The 16,379-nt window shown below is 35.4% G+C and overlaps 2 protein-coding genes across 2 annotated transcripts in view; both read right to left on the reverse strand.

Annotated features, from left to right (window-relative positions):
* Positions 1-223: 223 nt before the first annotated feature.
* Positions 224-3,157, reverse strand: LOTGIDRAFT_156425 (hypothetical protein; the record flags this gene model as incomplete). The annotated part of the gene is made up of 1 exon (XM_009047060.1): positions 224-3,157. One exon carries the CDS (start codon positions 3,155-3,157, stop codon positions 224-226), a length of 2,934 nt encoding a protein of 977 aa, XP_009045308.1.
* Positions 3,158-6,565: 3,408 nt separating this feature from the next.
* LOTGIDRAFT_230171 (hypothetical protein) overlaps positions 6,566-16,379 on the reverse strand; it is a gene marked incomplete at its 5' end in the record, with an annotated part of 52,047 nt that continues 42,233 nt past the window's right edge. The window contains 15 exons of the mRNA XM_009047061.1: positions 6,566-7,043; positions 7,481-7,656; positions 7,899-8,013; positions 8,348-8,461; positions 8,964-9,089; positions 9,434-9,595; positions 10,136-10,297; positions 10,600-10,764; positions 11,335-11,499; positions 12,020-12,181; positions 12,555-12,713; positions 13,909-14,064; positions 14,228-14,395; positions 14,720-14,875; positions 15,496-15,669. Coding sequence (XP_009045309.1) covers positions 7,015-7,043; positions 7,481-7,656; positions 7,899-8,013; positions 8,348-8,461; positions 8,964-9,089; positions 9,434-9,595; positions 10,136-10,297; positions 10,600-10,764; positions 11,335-11,499; positions 12,020-12,181; positions 12,555-12,713; positions 13,909-14,064; positions 14,228-14,395; positions 14,720-14,875; positions 15,496-15,669 — 2,189 coding nt within the window. The 3' untranslated portion in view covers positions 6,566-7,014. The remainder of the gene's footprint in view (positions 7,044-7,480; positions 7,657-7,898; positions 8,014-8,347; positions 8,462-8,963; positions 9,090-9,433; positions 9,596-10,135; positions 10,298-10,599; positions 10,765-11,334; positions 11,500-12,019; positions 12,182-12,554; positions 12,714-13,908; positions 14,065-14,227; positions 14,396-14,719; positions 14,876-15,495; positions 15,670-16,379) is intronic.

Consider the following 16,379-nt stretch of genomic DNA (forward strand, 5'->3'; position numbering starts at 1 on the left):
ATAATGAATGCTTTTAAAATGCCACCGGACAGCAGCTGTACCCATAATACTAAAATATGGTGTAAATAAACAGATATAAATATACTGAATAAATAAATTATCATATCTACATCAATATACATAAACATATTAAAACTACTATTAACTTTAAATACATGTAGATTACAATGTCTTCATTCAAAAATAATCTGACATACTCCTGAAACAGTTAATATCTGTATCATTACGATATGGTATAACCTAATTTAGTGGACGGAATTCTCCTGGGAAACATGTCCGGCGACGGAGAGAGGTCAGAAACACTGCCGATACTTCCGGTGTTTTGAAAATCATCGGAGTAGTTAGCATCACTGTCCAAAGTGACCACTCCGTCTTCAGATGGCATATACGAGCTCACCGATTCAGTATGAATGCTCTCTCGTACGCGGGGAAAACGTCGAGCTCTTGGTGTAGGAACAATAGAGCTGCCGGCAGAAGACGCGTTCTCAGACGTTTTCGACGGTCGACCTTCTGGTTTGACGGTGGATTTTCTAGTGGCTGGAATCGGCGACTGCTCTGATGAAATTGGATTCAGCACTGGGAATTTCATAGACGATCGTATTACGCTTGGTTTACTGCTGGTGTCAGCAAACGTTGGTACATATCGTGGTGATTCTGCAGACTCGGATTCTCCACCGCTCACCAATTCTTGAAGTTCTGGTTCTTCTGTGGACATGAACTGTCGAGTATCGTTATCTGTAGTGGACTGGTAGACCTTCGAATCGGTGACTTCTTTTGGATCATTCCTAAGCTTCCTAGGAGAATCAGTGAAATTGGTTTGATACGACTGAGATGTTCGTGTGGATTCGAGAGGTCCTGGATCATCGTTCACATCAAGAGAATCATGCGATCTTCCCAAAATGGATTCACGGAACGATGTGCTTTTCTCGATCAATCCTGTGGACATTTTTCTTCCTTTTTCATCGTTATCTGGCAAAGAAATGTCATCACCGCTGTCTTCTTCGGGTGGAGCTTTTGGTAGGTGGACCTCCACACCGACGTGGCCTTTGGATCGATCCACAGACTCGTCACTGCCCGATTCCGAGACAAATCTCCGCAGATCTGGTTCCATTGCTTCTTGCCGAGGATGGGACTCGTCGTGTTCAATAATCATAGGAGAACTTTGGACGGTTTTCAGTGAGGAACCCTTGGCTTGGGTATCCTTTTTGGGCGAAGAAGAGCTTACATCGAATGCAGACATTGATGTTTTAACCTGTATCTGTGATGACATGGGCACTGGTGGATCAAACGGCTTGAACTGCTGGACTCTGGAAGGACTTTGCTGACTTTTGGACTTCTTCTTGTGAAGATGCTTTCTCTTATGTTTCGGACTGGGATGAGAGCTTCTCATGGAGGATCCAAGGTCTTGGACAGAGTCCAACGTTTCGTTGTCTAGTTCCTTTTGCGCAAGTCTTCGTACCTCAGTCAGGGTATCTGAAAAGTTAGTGACGCTGAGGTCCTCTTCTGAGACTACGGCTAATGGTGGTTTTGGTTTCTGGTCTTCATCAATTTTTTCTTTCTCCTGCAGCCATTTTGGATTACTCTTGGCAATCCTCAATTTTTGAGTTTTGGTTAATCTGTACGTGAGTTTTCCAGTTTTCGGTACGGACTGTGGAGTTTTCCTAATCCAGCTTCTATTTTTGGCCGAAATGTTGACATCATCTTCCTTCTTCAAACTCTTCTTACTTTGAGAACTGAGAGTTGGTCGTGCCACATTAACTGTTAGAGCATCTCTAACCTTCTGTTGAGTTAGCTGTCGTGGAGAATGTCCTCCAGAAGTCACGTGCCCAACTCTTTGGATGACGTTTTCAAGGCCCTGTGAACCCTGAATACCAACAAGTTCATTTAATAAGGCAGTAAGAATTGGAAACATAGGATTGTTTTGAACCACAGGGCCTTGAGTGTTGGCAGTTTTATTTTGTTGGGATTTCCGAGTATTTTGGACAGTTGAAGGCACTTTTATATTAGATCTTCTTGGTGTAAGACTTTGTTCCAGTTTCTTAGGATCATGAACTTTGGAAATTTTATTACATACACTCCCTGTTTCGCTTAAATCGTCCAAACTTTCTTCGTCTGTGTAATAAACGGGGCGCTCCATTTGTATCTTTGGTTCTGCATATTTATTATAAAATAATGGAGGTGGGCAGAAAATATTTGGCTCATCAAGAAAATTAGCTCCGTCATCCTCTAGTGAAATATCGACATCTTTTTGTAAAATGTGTTGATTTTTCCTCCTTTTTTTCTCAGTCTGAGTGGAAATGTTGGATTGAGGAATCTTGGGTTTCTCTGGCTCTGAAATGACAACATGAACTGCTTTCTCTTCGGTCGGCACCGTCTGCAGCAAGACATCATTTGTCATAGCGTCTGTCATCGACCCCATTTCTTGAGAATGTCGCAAGTTTTGTTCTTTTCCTGGTGGTTTATTAGCTTTCATACTGAAATTAGCCACTTGTTTACTGTCAATGCTTGGTTGAACGTTTATCACATTGACCTCATTTTGACAATTCTCTTTTTCAACCTGAGTCACAAGTTTATTGGTTGTTGCAGCTTTGCTAGGAATGTGACCCGCCATGCTTGGACCAAGGCACAATAATCGAAACCCAAGAACAATGTAACCAATTTCTTTTCCCATCAAGTTGTAGATTTTAAAAAGACCTTTATCACCATGAACAGAAGGCACCGTCAATCCTTTTTTAGCAATGTCCACACAAATTTGTTTCATTAGGCTGTCAAGAGGAACACTGCTATTTCCGATTAGCTTTGGAGTGTCCGGAAACATGTCCAGAGCCATCACATACAGAGGCGTGTTGGATAAATGAGTTTTAAGAGAGTCTACACTAGTTTTAAAAAGACAAGATTTCCCTTTTTTAACCATATAGTTGCCATGGTTGTCCTGCAGTTCACTGAACTGATCAGGCGGGGTGTAATGAGAGTCCCTTGAAATCTTGGTTTTGATTCTGTCGCCAAGTTCTTGATCAACATGGTTGATTAAAATTGTTGGAAAATCCAAAAGTCTGAAGGCTACGGCTGGAAACCGACACACGACGTGAGGGATGTAGATTTTGTCAATAACCAATTCCAACGAAAACAGCGATTCTTCGACTTCAGGAACCGGCATTTTGGATATTTGCTCACAAATTCTGATAATTTTTCGTTCAAATCATTGCAGATGTTCATATAAATATAAGTAAGTTCCTAAAGATAGCTAAAGTTCACAAAAAATAACAGAAATTTAGACGAATGATTAAATCCCACTAAAAACTTCACAAGTTTCAACTCGCGATGTAAACAAAGATAGATTAATTATCCAGACGCTTGACTGACTTCCGGTTTGAAGCGAAAACGAAAGAAAAGGAAAATCAAACTTTTTGAAGAATTAATTGGCTTATTAACAGCAGATCTGTAAAATTGAATGATAGTTTCTTCAAAATTTCTTTATCAAAATATCAAATTAGACAAGAGACAGCAACATTTATAAAAAAGTGGCTGGACAAACATGTCTATAGTTTGAAAAGTATGGAGTCCCCTTAAGGACAAGTAGATGATAAATATAAAGATTTGTATGGAGGCTCATCGATGCAAATATATGGTAAAATTGAGACACTGATGCAAACAAGGCTCAAAACCGATGTTTCGTTGTTTAGACACTAGAAGTGTTCCGACATTTTAAATAATACTGGACAATAAAACATACTTTCAATATGTATAGTGGTATTTGTTATGCCTAAGAGAACTGGACAATTGAATAGCTTGTTTTAGTAAGGGGATTATTGGATAGCATAATTTTGATAAAGAGTTCAATTAGTAGCCTACATTAGTACGAAGTAGGCCTTCTCAAAGTTTTTTTACTAACTCTGTCAGTTACCATATTAAACCCCATTTCCTTGAATTCTTGGACAGCCAAATTCCAGGCCCAATACACAATATTATTGGATAGCCAGTAGGCATTGGTTGGGTAGCTCACATATATTAGTAAGCACAGACTATTTGAAAGACAGAGTTACAATGCGGCTGATGCTAATAAGAATGTTCTTGAGCAGGGGACCATCAATTTGTACCATCAATATATCAAAATAAAGTCCTTACCTGATGTACACTGAATAAATAACTCCAGGGCACATTTTGATTTTACCAAGGTCCCCTGTTCGAGAACGACTATATTTGCTCAAATGAGTACACGAACAATTATTTGGTAGAATCACTACTGGTCAGAAAGAGTAAGTTACTCCTTCTACAAGCACCTGACTTTGAAATTCATCTTGAATGAATCAGGACAGATATTGGATTCAATATTCGAGCAATTACAAGTGTGGTTTCCGACAGGTTATGCTTACTCTTCTAGACACCTGATACCACTTTCCGTGTCTATACGCTGTTTTTTTCTCTGTAGAATTCCAAAACAGAGAAATGAGGCCATTTTGATCACTTACGTGACATGGATGTAGTCCGAACGTTTTTCGGTTGTTTTCGTTGACGTACGGAATTCGTGGAAGATTTTCCAGGGAGACAATAGCTCAGGCGAGAGCTGTCGTCTGCGGTGAAAAAAAGTAATGAGATTGTTGCTCAGCTGACAGCCTCTCGAGGCAAGCAGCTCAGCTAGTTCCTCTCGTCCGTGGCAGGCTTTACGAAATACTTATTCAATTTTGGTTAATACTTTCTCATGTGTATAGTTCTGATTGGCTGCTATCAATGTATTGCCAAACTGTTATTTTGCATTTCTAGTTTTGTTTTGGGGTTCGGATCGTTTAGTGCATAGGTTTTTTTCCCCGTGTAATTCCCGATTTGTTGATTGATGTTAGTCTCCTAGAAAATTCATTTGGAACATTACGTCAATGGATATGACCATGTATATGTATCTGAGACAACTATTACAGCTGTTTTTTTTTTTTGCATTTCCCATTTGCACAGGATCCATTTTCGGCTCCTCCCTAATCCCCCGTGTAGCTACGAGCCAACACAAGTCCAACTGGATAATTTTTCTTAACTTGAGGAGGATTCCTTCTAGAGTACACAATCCCATAGCAGCTATTCCACTGCCACATAAGATAAAAGACAAAAGCTACAATTTTAATATAAATCTGTTTTATGTACAATATAAAATAATATCTTCATACAGGTCAATATATATTCTTATTTTCAAAATCAATTTATGTTATATTTACAATATCAAGAACGATAACAGAGTCTTTGATTTCTAACCAGAGTTGTACAGTAATAACTGATAAAAGAGTCCAGCAAATTTATTCCTGCTCATCCAGGTCTGTTTCAAAACAAGGACACCACTAGTTCACTTTAAGACAATCATATTTGAATTTGTTAAAATATTTTCTTATAATAAAAACTGGAGGCTATTAGTGGATAAAACATATACCATATATTTGTGTGTATAATGCGCAGGTTTTTACCCCAAAACAGAATTTGCCTGACTGGAAAAGACTTTACCCTACGAAAGCTTAGAGAGAGAGATGGAACTATTTCACAAGGATAACAACTTAGGTTCACAATTAAGGATCCAATTTACCATCTTTTAGGCGTAATCAACATGTAAGTTAAGTATATATAGTTTCAATTACTATTTATTCTACCTACAAATAAAGTGGGACGTTCGTGTTTATGTTTTAAATTTGGGACGTGGATGAAGGGAAATATTTTTGCACGACTCTACATGTATCAGTTTATTTAAAAGTCTTGAAAATTAAGCTTTAGATAGCTTGTGAAGTTTATATTTGTATGGCCCATCCAGAATCAAACCATGGACATTTCAAACAGTGATATAATCTGCATGGTTCAAACATTGATACACATGGGCTACCACACAACTAAATATTCAAAAAGTTGTAATGTGTAGAATATTGTGGTTAAACACTGAAAGAGAGAACAATTTTGGATGAAGATTGAAGATGTTTGAATTGCAGGATCCCTGATCATCCAGTCCTAAATCAGCTTTATGATTTTAGTCTCCATCATTCAGTTTTTACTCCAGTCAATCAGTCGTAACAAAAATCTTGTAAATTTGATTTTAAATAACAAACTTATTAAACTACTAAAATATAAAATATTGCATAGTTTTTGTTTATGATTTATAAAAATACATACACAGACAATAAAATATAAATACAAGTTTAATATTTGAAGCACTGATTTAAAATTAATACAAAAAATTGTTAAAACATATATATTTTTGCAAAAATTAAAATTGTCCATCGTCATAGTCGAGCCAAGATATTTGTGGACAATTCAATTAAATCTAAAGAAGAAATAAACACTATATAAAACTGAGACCTTATTTTAAAAAAATAATCAGACAATTAAATTTGACGAATCAGATGAATGAACAGTAAAATCTAAAGTTAATTTTTTGATAATAAAGGCCCTTAGTTTACACAGTTTCAATTATTATTTATTTATTCTACCTCAAGACTAGGTCGACTGAAATTGTTTGTATTTTGTATCATAGAACCTACTGCAATGTCCGTGATTATTGTTGATTTACTATGGATACAAGGAATTTCTACTAATTCCAACAAAACATTTAATCAGAAGGTGTCCTGCACCTCTTTTAATTATATTGATTAAAATAGATTTCAGATTAAAACTGGAAAACCTTTTGTGAAAATTCTGCTTTTTTCCACAAAAATACACCAAAATATGGTCAAATTTGCGTCCTAATGTCAGAGAAAAATGAAAATTTTCAAACTATAAATATGTTTTGAAACAGTTTTGATTGGAATGATCCTAATTTCTTGCACACACAATATTGCAATATATTTCAAATCAAAAATTTAAAAAAAAACAAACAATAAAAACATTAGTAAAGTTGTAAGTACAAATACAAAAAAGAGGTCATGAAAGTTCATAGGTCATAATGGGGTCATGCTTTAAACCTGGTTTAAATAATGATGATCAAGAGGTGATGATGGTAACCTTGGCCTTGATCAGGGGTCAAGGTTATTGATGGAAGATAAGATGGCAGATCTAGGCTCTATACACAGCTGGATCATCCTCTGAAATTAAAAATTTTACAAAAATTATAAATATTACTTGTATTCATATAGAGAAAGGAGAAAGATGGAAATGGGAGGAGTTAATCAGAACAGTTAAAATGGCCAAAAAATCACCAATAATAATCTATAATTGAGCGCTACCAGTGGATAAAATATATACCATATATTTCTGTATATAACGCACAGGTTTTTACCCCAAAACAGAATTTGCCTGACTGAAAAAGACTTTACCCCCAAAAGCAACAACTATTGTACAACTTAAGTCCTAAACATTGATCTTTCCTGGGTCATCCACGCCCATTTAAAGCTGGGTCGACTGGAATTACGAGTGAAGATGACATATTCAAGGTCATCAGACTTGCACATGCCATCTGAGATTAGAACCCACAACCATCATTTGTATGATCTTCATATTGTTCAAGTCAGTATTTATTTACCTCTAAACACAGGGTTGTCGTACATCTTCTCCACATTAGATGGTAACATTAACCTTTGACCTCCCATTGACGGAGGTTTAGATCCGTAAGGGTCGTAATTTTGAAAAGACATTCTCGTTCCAACACTTCTATCATCAAATTCATTTAAAAATGGCTTTCGTTTCTGGTGTCGTCGTCTGCAAATAATATAAAATATATTCTAAATCACGAGAACAAAACAGACATATATTGATATATTTACTCATATTATTTGTCTTATCAAAACTGAAACAAAAAAACACAAAAAATTAAATTTGAAAAATTAAACACCAATCACTAAGGAAAAAAAAAAGTCTAAGGTTTGTTTATGGTAATTTTCGAATAAAAAAAATCTCTAGCAGGGTGAAATATAATATAACAAAGAGAAGAGAACTCTTACCTGGCTCTGACAATAATACAGACTATAATTAATATAATAAATAGTAATAAGGCTACTGCTGTGACCACACCAATAATAATAGTTTTGTTAGCTAGAGGTCCACTCACACTTGGATCTACAAATAAACAAAATAAAAAATATATTATACTAAAACAAGTACTAACAATTCAAAACCACAAAAGTTACCCGAAATTAAAACAAAATAATACAATAAAATAAAAATATAGATATATTAAAAAAGAACCTGAAACATGTTGTTACTCAAAGTTTCATTCTGTTTCACAATTCTCAACATTTGTTTATTTTAAGACGAGTGCTTAGGTTCTATACATTGAAAAGTTTTTCAGTTAAACAACAGGTTACATCATTTGGTATTTTTTTCCACAACTTAAATAAATATAGTGGAGCTCAAATATAAAGTTTCTATCTGGTATCTCAAGATTTCGTACCTTTTCTGCTCTGACATTGAGCACCTTCATAATTTTCCCGACATTGACACTGAATAGGTGAGGAATCGGGGACGCACGTTCCAAAATTACCGCAATAACCCAATAAACATTTATCTGGAAAAATATAAAATATTAAATTAAAGAAAGTTATGAATATTTATGTTAAAAAGCTAAGAGGAGAGCTGTGCTGCTCCAAAAATAACAAGAGCTTTGAGAAATTAAATCCCTCTCATGTGTTTTTCCACTAAATTTTTAAGACAAATGCATAATATTTGAAAGGAGTTCATCTTATGCTGCTGTCAGATGTTTCAGATATAGTATCATTCATCAGGACTTTTTCTATATGTATGTAGGAGAAAAGCAGGTGAAAATCTGATCAGAAGGTAATAGATGTAAAAATTTTTAAAGTAACATATTCCACTTCTGTACCATTGGATTGATGGCAGAATTGAAGCTGTTCAGGACTCTCTAATCAAGCACCACCTAGAATATCATTTAGACAACAATAAACATTTGTACCAACCATTCCACAAATAGTTCAAAATGGTCAAGAAAAGATATTGTGCCTTGATAAGCCCTGATGAAATGTTTAATAAATAAAATAAAATAAACTCACTTGTACAGTTTACTCCATCACCTTGGTAATCATCTGTACAAGTACACGTGTAGCCCTTATCAGTTGCTACATTAGTACATACAGCGTTACTATGACAATCAATCTTTGTGGCGTCTGAACATTTCTCTGTGAAAACAAAACATATTATAAAGTTTAATTTTACTGCTATGATTTTGGTATAAGTAACGAAAAGTTTCCATTCAACTCGCTTGGCGGGAAGCACATTGCATATCTGTATATGACTTTCATTAGTGAATACCCTCTAGCGTGACAAAGCCAGTGCACTGTTTAGGCGTTATATATATTCAAATATGGACACAACCAGTATTTTTGCGAAACACCTTGGAGGAGTCCACTACTATACTACCTTTACTCCTGATTTTCTGGTTTCCATAATTGTCTTGCTTGTATTTTTATCATAATTACTCAGCCATGGCCAGTGTTTCTGTTGACCAATAATGTCTACTTACTTTGACAATCTGAAGCAGCTGTACTACCAGTTGATGACGTGGATTCTCCCCGTGTACAGGAAATACATTCAAATTTGTTGGCGTCTGGTTGGTAAGTGTTAAGAGGACATGCTACACACTTCTTCTGCGTCTGATCAAATTTCTCTCCTGCCTTACATGGAGCTAGAAAATACAAAATATTCTTTAAAGATAATAAGGTTAACCAGTGACAGTATACCAGGTAAGGTAGTCTGTAGGTATCTTCATGACAATCTTTGACACGATTTTTGAATCTTACATAGGGATTGTTCCTACCAGGTTTTAGCAGGATACAAAAGTATATGAACGTCTGTTATTAGACAATAATACATCCTACAATCCTTGTGTAATAAGTTGGGCGTGATTGATGAAAATATTTGTTAGTTAGTACAAATTATGTCCACTCAAAAGTTTGTTGTATTTGGATGACAAATTATTATATGTGAAAACATGTTTGTCTAGATTTTCTAGGGCCTTATTTTTCAAAAATCTAACTTTTAGTGTTCCAGTCATCTGATTTGTTAATCACTAAAATTGATTTTAAATTTAGTTTTATTATCCAATCAGATTAATGTATTTCTTAAAATATTGATTTTATTGAAGTTGTTTTGGAGAATGAGTGCGCTTGATTTTTTTTGATTGAAGTTTTTCAGGAGGTTCAGATAGAAATTATTGTCTACATACATTTCGTACACTCGCTTTGCGAAACAGCACCAGTTTGGGTGGTAGATAGTTGATCAGGACACATCTGACAACCCCAGGTTGTTTTATCTCGATACTGACCCACAGGGCAGAGTTCACATTTACCAGCACCTTCGTTATATTGAGACCCGGCCAGACAATCAGCTAAAATATACATAATACATACATATCTAAGAATTCAACCCCATTTATTCATCCAATACGATCCAATTTTCTATTACCACTAGAATTATACTCCATGTAATTCAACTATTACAGCATGCACAGCTCATAACCTTATTATGAAGTGATTGGCTAACAAGGCAGGGCTTTAAACAGAACACAAACTTGGTATAAATCTTGTTAGATTACAATGGAAATCGATTAAAAATAACGAAATGGAATATTAATCTAATTTCAATCAGATTGGACTAAAGCAAACACTAACACCAACACAATATACTTACTTTTACAATCATTAGGCTTTGAGCTTCCTTCATTTTCTGTTGTTTTTCCAGTTGGACAATTTTTACATGATTTCTGACGTTCTTCATTTTGGTACTGGCCTTTCGGACATTTTTGACATTGATTAGTAGCCTCTACTAAATATTCTCCCAGAGTCACACAGGCAGCTGCAAAAATAAAACGTAATAAAATTTAGTTTTTGCCAAGTTTTTGGGAAACTGGAAATGTTGAAACAGAACAAGTGCTTTATGTTTTGTTCAAATAATTCAGAAAAGAAGCACAAAATTAGTTTAAAAAAATTACACTTTGACTAATGTAAACAAAATGTAAGCAAAATGTAAGCAAATTCCAACAAGGAGCCAACAGAAGGACCTCTTGCCATATTAGGCAAACTAATTTTATGCTCTATGACCTTCTATTGAGTTCAACTTCTTCGGTCGGTAAATTTTTTGTCACAGAATGTAACTTGCTCAAATAAAACATTTAAAAAAATTGAAATAATTTCTACAGACACAATATTCTGTTCTAAAATGTCTGAAAATGACTGAAACTGTTTGAAAATGACTGAAACTGTCTGAAAATGACTGAAACTGTTTGAAAATGACTGAAAATGTCTGAAACTGTCTGAAAATGTCTGAAAATGACTGAAACTGTCTGAAAATGACTGAAACTGTCTTAACCTGTCTGAAAATGACTGAAAGCATCTGAAAAAGACTGAAAATGTCTATAATACTTACTGACTGTACAGTCTTCAGCTTTCGTGGCGCCAGTCTCGGCAGTGATTTTGTTTCCAGGACATTTCAGACATCTTGGCTGTTCTTTATCCACCTTATCTCGGTAGAATCCAATTTCACAAGGAGAACAGGTGTTGTTTATGTTCTCCTGTCCGACGAGACAGTCCGCTAAAAAAAATATCAAATCATCATTGCTTGATAAAGATGAAAGTATCATCCTTGAAACGTCACAAGTTAATTATTAAAGTAATTGTTAACCCCATAATTGTGTTCATATATCAAAAAGATAAAGGTAGGTTCGATCTTTAAATACACCCGAGTCATCTTCAGCAAAATCCTCATAAATTTTGTTTTAAAGGGAAGGTAAAGGGGTTTTCAAAGTCTTTTATTTTTATCAGGGACACTGATAGTATCAATTTGCACCATTCCAATTTTTAATCAGATGCTGTGGTTCTTGCCATTCCTTTAAAACGCAGTGTTATATGACGTCGCTATCACAAAGACTGCTAAGAATATCGAAGGCCCTGACGATAGTGACATCAACAAAAACTAAGTTGGAATTGAAAGATCAACAGATGTATGACTGAAAATTGGAATGGTGCCAATTGTTGACGTTCATGTTGAACAAGTCATCATAACAATTTTGTAAAAACTCTGTGAATTAAACTGAACCTGAATCAGAACTGACCTTGACATTGGCTGATGTCATCGGCACCTTTAACATACGTTGTATTTCCTGCTCCACAACTCAGACATTCAGTCTGCCATTTCATTGGTTGATAATCACCATATGTACACTTCTTACATGAATTCAAAGCATCGTCTCGATATTCTCCGGGGGTACAAGCAGCTAAAAAAACACAGAAGACATTGTTAAAGGGACAGAAGCAGAAGCAGAATATATATATATATTCTTCAGATATACTTGAAATGTACAAAAATCGCATCATTCCTTTAAAAATATCTCAAACTAGGAATTTCTTTTCCTTTTTTTATTGATCTCTTTTCTAAATATGGCAGTCTCAAGAAAAGACAACTCATCTTTTTAACCTTCAAACTTCAATTCTAGACGCACATAGATTTTGACAGTGAGCTGTGAACATTATTACTGATTGGCTTAGCTAAAAAATACCATTTTCTGAGACTTAGGTACGAATGGTAAAAGAATTGCACAAAGGGTGGTTGTAGGTTTGGGGTAGAGGAAACCAAGAAAGATAACTCACCAACTTTACAGTCAGTGTCTGATGTGGAACCAGTAGCTATAGTTATAAAGCCAGTCGGACACATCTTGCATTTCTCGGCAGCCTGCGTAGACTTATAGAAACCAACTTGACAATCTGTACAGGTTCCGTTGACATCCTCTTTACCTGGGTTACATTTCACTAAAACGATGAAAAAAAACAGTTATAACAATGTATCGTAGAATACTGTAGTAAAATCCAAGGTTAAATTTCCCTGTCACTTTGTATCCTAGGTAACATGTCACTGTCACTTTGTATTCTAGGTAACATGTCACTGTCACATTGTATCCTAGGTTATATTTCCCTGTCACTTCGTATCCTAGGTTACATTTCCCTGTCACTTTGTATCCTAGGTTACATTTCCCTGTCACTTCGTATTCTAGGTTACATTTCCCTGTCACTTTGTATCCTAGGTTACATTTCCCTGTCATAGTATTCTAGGTTAAATTTCACTGTCACTTTGTATCCTAGGTAACATATCACTGTCACTTTGTATTCTAGGTAACATGTCACTGTCACCTTGTATCCTAGGTTACATTTCCCTGTCACTTCGTATCCTAGGTTAAATTTCCCTGTCACTTTGTATCCTAGGTTACATTTCCCTGTCATAGTATTCTAGGTTAAATTTCACTGTCACTTTGTATCCTAGATTACATTTCCCTGTCACTTCGTATCCTAGGTTACATTTCCCTGTCACTTCGTATCCTAGGTTACATTTCCCTGTCACTTCATATCCTCGGTTACTTATCCCTGCACATAGTATTCTAGGTTAAGTTTCACTGTCACTTTGTATCCTAGGTTAAATGTCACTGTCACATTGTATCCTAGGTAACATGTCACTGTCACTCCGTATTCTAAGTTACACTGTCATATATGTTCTGTCACTTTGTGTCTTAGGTATCATTTCCCTGTCACTTTGTATCCTAGGTAACATGTCACTGTCACTTTGTATCCTAGGTAACATGTCACTGTCACTTTGTATCCTAGGTTACATTTCCCTGTCACTTCGTATTCTAGGTTACATTTCCCTGTCACTTTGTATCCTAGGTTACATTTCCCTGTCATTCATATCCTCGGTTACTTATCCCTGCACATAGTATTCTAGGTTAAGTTTCACTGTCACTTTGTATCCTAGGTTAAATGTCACTGTCACATTGTATCCTAGGTAACATGTCACTGTCACTCCGTATTCTAAGTTACACTGTCATATATGTTCTGTCACTTTGTGTCTTAGGTTTAGTAAAAACAATACATGAGACCAAGAAAAAAATCAGATGGAGGTGTACATATTTTGTAATAAATTTTCACAATGTAATAACTATCTGACAATACTTACAGATACATAGTTCCTTTCGATCAGCTCCCTTATTTTCTGTCGTTTTTTCTGCATCACATTTCATACACGTAGTCTGCCATTTCTCTTCTTGATAAAATCCAACTGGACAATCAATACATTGATTACTTTCGAGTTTAGACCCAGCGCTACAATTTTCTATAAAATAATGAAAAAATTGTTTGTTCAATCTACTTTAAGTCATCATTCAATGAACACATAGCTAATAATGTTTATTTTGTATTTAGGTTTGTCAACTTAGCATCTCTTTCAGAGAGTCCACATAGCTAATAAAGTTCGTGTATAAGAAATTACTACTTACTGACATTACAGTCTGAGGCTTGCTTAGCTCCTGTACCAAGTGTTATAAATTCTATAGGACACAGATTACATTCTCCAAACAAACCCTCTTTATTGTCTTTATAATATCCTCTTTGACATGTATCACAGGTTCCATTGGCATTCTTCTCCTCTCCAGAAACACAGTAATCTAGGAAACACAGAATGAATGAAAGTTAATAGTAAACTTTTTATTTCAATGGTCAAATTAGGTCCATTACACCAAAGTGCCCTGAAAACAGACATAGACTATTCCTTTTTTTTTTTTTTTTTTTTTTAACTTTTTCAACTTTGGAGCCATTGATGCCACTGTTACTATAAAACAACCCCTGGAACCACTTGGAATTTTTGATGCTCTAGAACCCTGTGAACCCTGTGGGACCACTTTGAGCTTCTGGATGCTCTAGAACCCTGTGGAACCACTTGGAGCTTTCGGATGCTCTAGAACCCCTGCTATTCCCTGGTTCCTACTTACTTTCACACTGGGATTCATTGGTAGATCCTTTATTTCTGGTGCTCAGATCTCCAGTACATTTAATACATTTTTCTTTCTCAGCCTCCGGTTGGAACTCGCCCAAGGGACAAGGTTCACATTTATCCATGACTGGATATTTGCCTGCTGGACATTTATCTAAAAAATACAGCAAAACAATCAACACAATGGCAAATATGTTAGTATGCATAAGGCGTTTTTATTTAAGCAAATCATAATGGCACAGATCAAAGTGGGCATTTATATAAACAAAAGCACTTATCAAAGTCGACCAAATCGTGGCTCACTGCGCTTTGGTATCATTTGTTTGAGATTCAAGATGGCATCAACATCGACAAAAACATTTAAGAACCCTCTACTGTATATTTGAGACACATACCAGATAAGCCTCGATAAGAACTCAGCCAAGATAAGAACTCAGCCAAGATAAGAACTCAGCCAAGATAAGAACTCAGCCAAGATAAGAACTCAGCCTCGATAAGAACTCAGCCAAGATAAGAACTCAGCCAAGATAAGAACTCAGCCAAGATAAGAACTCAGCCAAGATATAAACTCAGCCAATTTAGACAGTCAACATTTAAACCTGTTCTGTGCATTAGTTTACAATGTTCATAATGTAAAGACCTTAATATGGAAAAAAAACTAGCTGTCCTGCTGAGGATTGTATATCTGAAACATGTGTCTGCAAAGAGATGAAGTCTTGTCAGGTTTTTTTTAATTCTAATTTACATCTGATGTTAAGAAAGGGTCCTACTTACAGATGGTGCATTCGGTGTCAGAAACAGCTCCCTCTTTAGGTGTTTTAAAATTGCCTGGACATGGTTGGCAAATTTGATATGGATACACAGAACTGTTTCTATGGAAACCAATTCCACATTTGGTACAAACTGTGGCATTTTTATCCAACTGTTCTTCTCCGTCTGGACAGAAAACTGGAAAACAAAACAAAATTTGAATTTTATTTGGAATAAATAAGACGAAAATTTAATTTTATGTGATATACCAACTGAGCTACTGAAGACTTGCAAATACAATTGGCGTTTTATTTCCTTTTTCCTATTTATCAGAGTACAATTAAAAAAAGAAGCACCAACCGAGCTACTTTTAATGCTGCGGGCACAAGAATAAATTTAGAATAGTAGATCGGATCCATATATCTTAGTGTTATTATTTAATATAGGTTAGTTTTCTGAAGATCGCATAGTGTGAAACCCTGAGTAACATGTTTTTTCAAGTTCTGTTTTAATATTTCTATATTATTCTACAATTGATGTAATGAGCACTATTTTAACAGTGGTATTTCTATATCGCTCTATAATTGATGTATTGAGCACTATTTTAACAGTGATATTTCTATATCGCTCTACAATTGATGTATTGAGCACTATTTTAACAATGGTATTTCTATATTGCTCTACAATTGATGTATTGAAAACTATTTTAACAGTGGTATTTCTATATCACTCTACAATTGATGTAATGAGCACTATTTTAACAGTGGTATTTCTATATCGCTCTACAATTGATGTAATGAACACTATTTTAACAGTGGTATTTCTATATCGCTCTACAATTGATGTAATGAGCACTATTTTAACAGTGATATTTCTATATCGCTCTACAATTGATGTATTGAGCACTA

This window comes from Lottia gigantea, assembly GCF_000327385.1.
Source record: "Lottia gigantea unplaced genomic scaffold LOTGIsca_11, whole genome shotgun sequence".
Lineage (NCBI taxonomy): Eukaryota > Metazoa > Mollusca > Gastropoda > Lottiidae > Lottia > Lottia gigantea.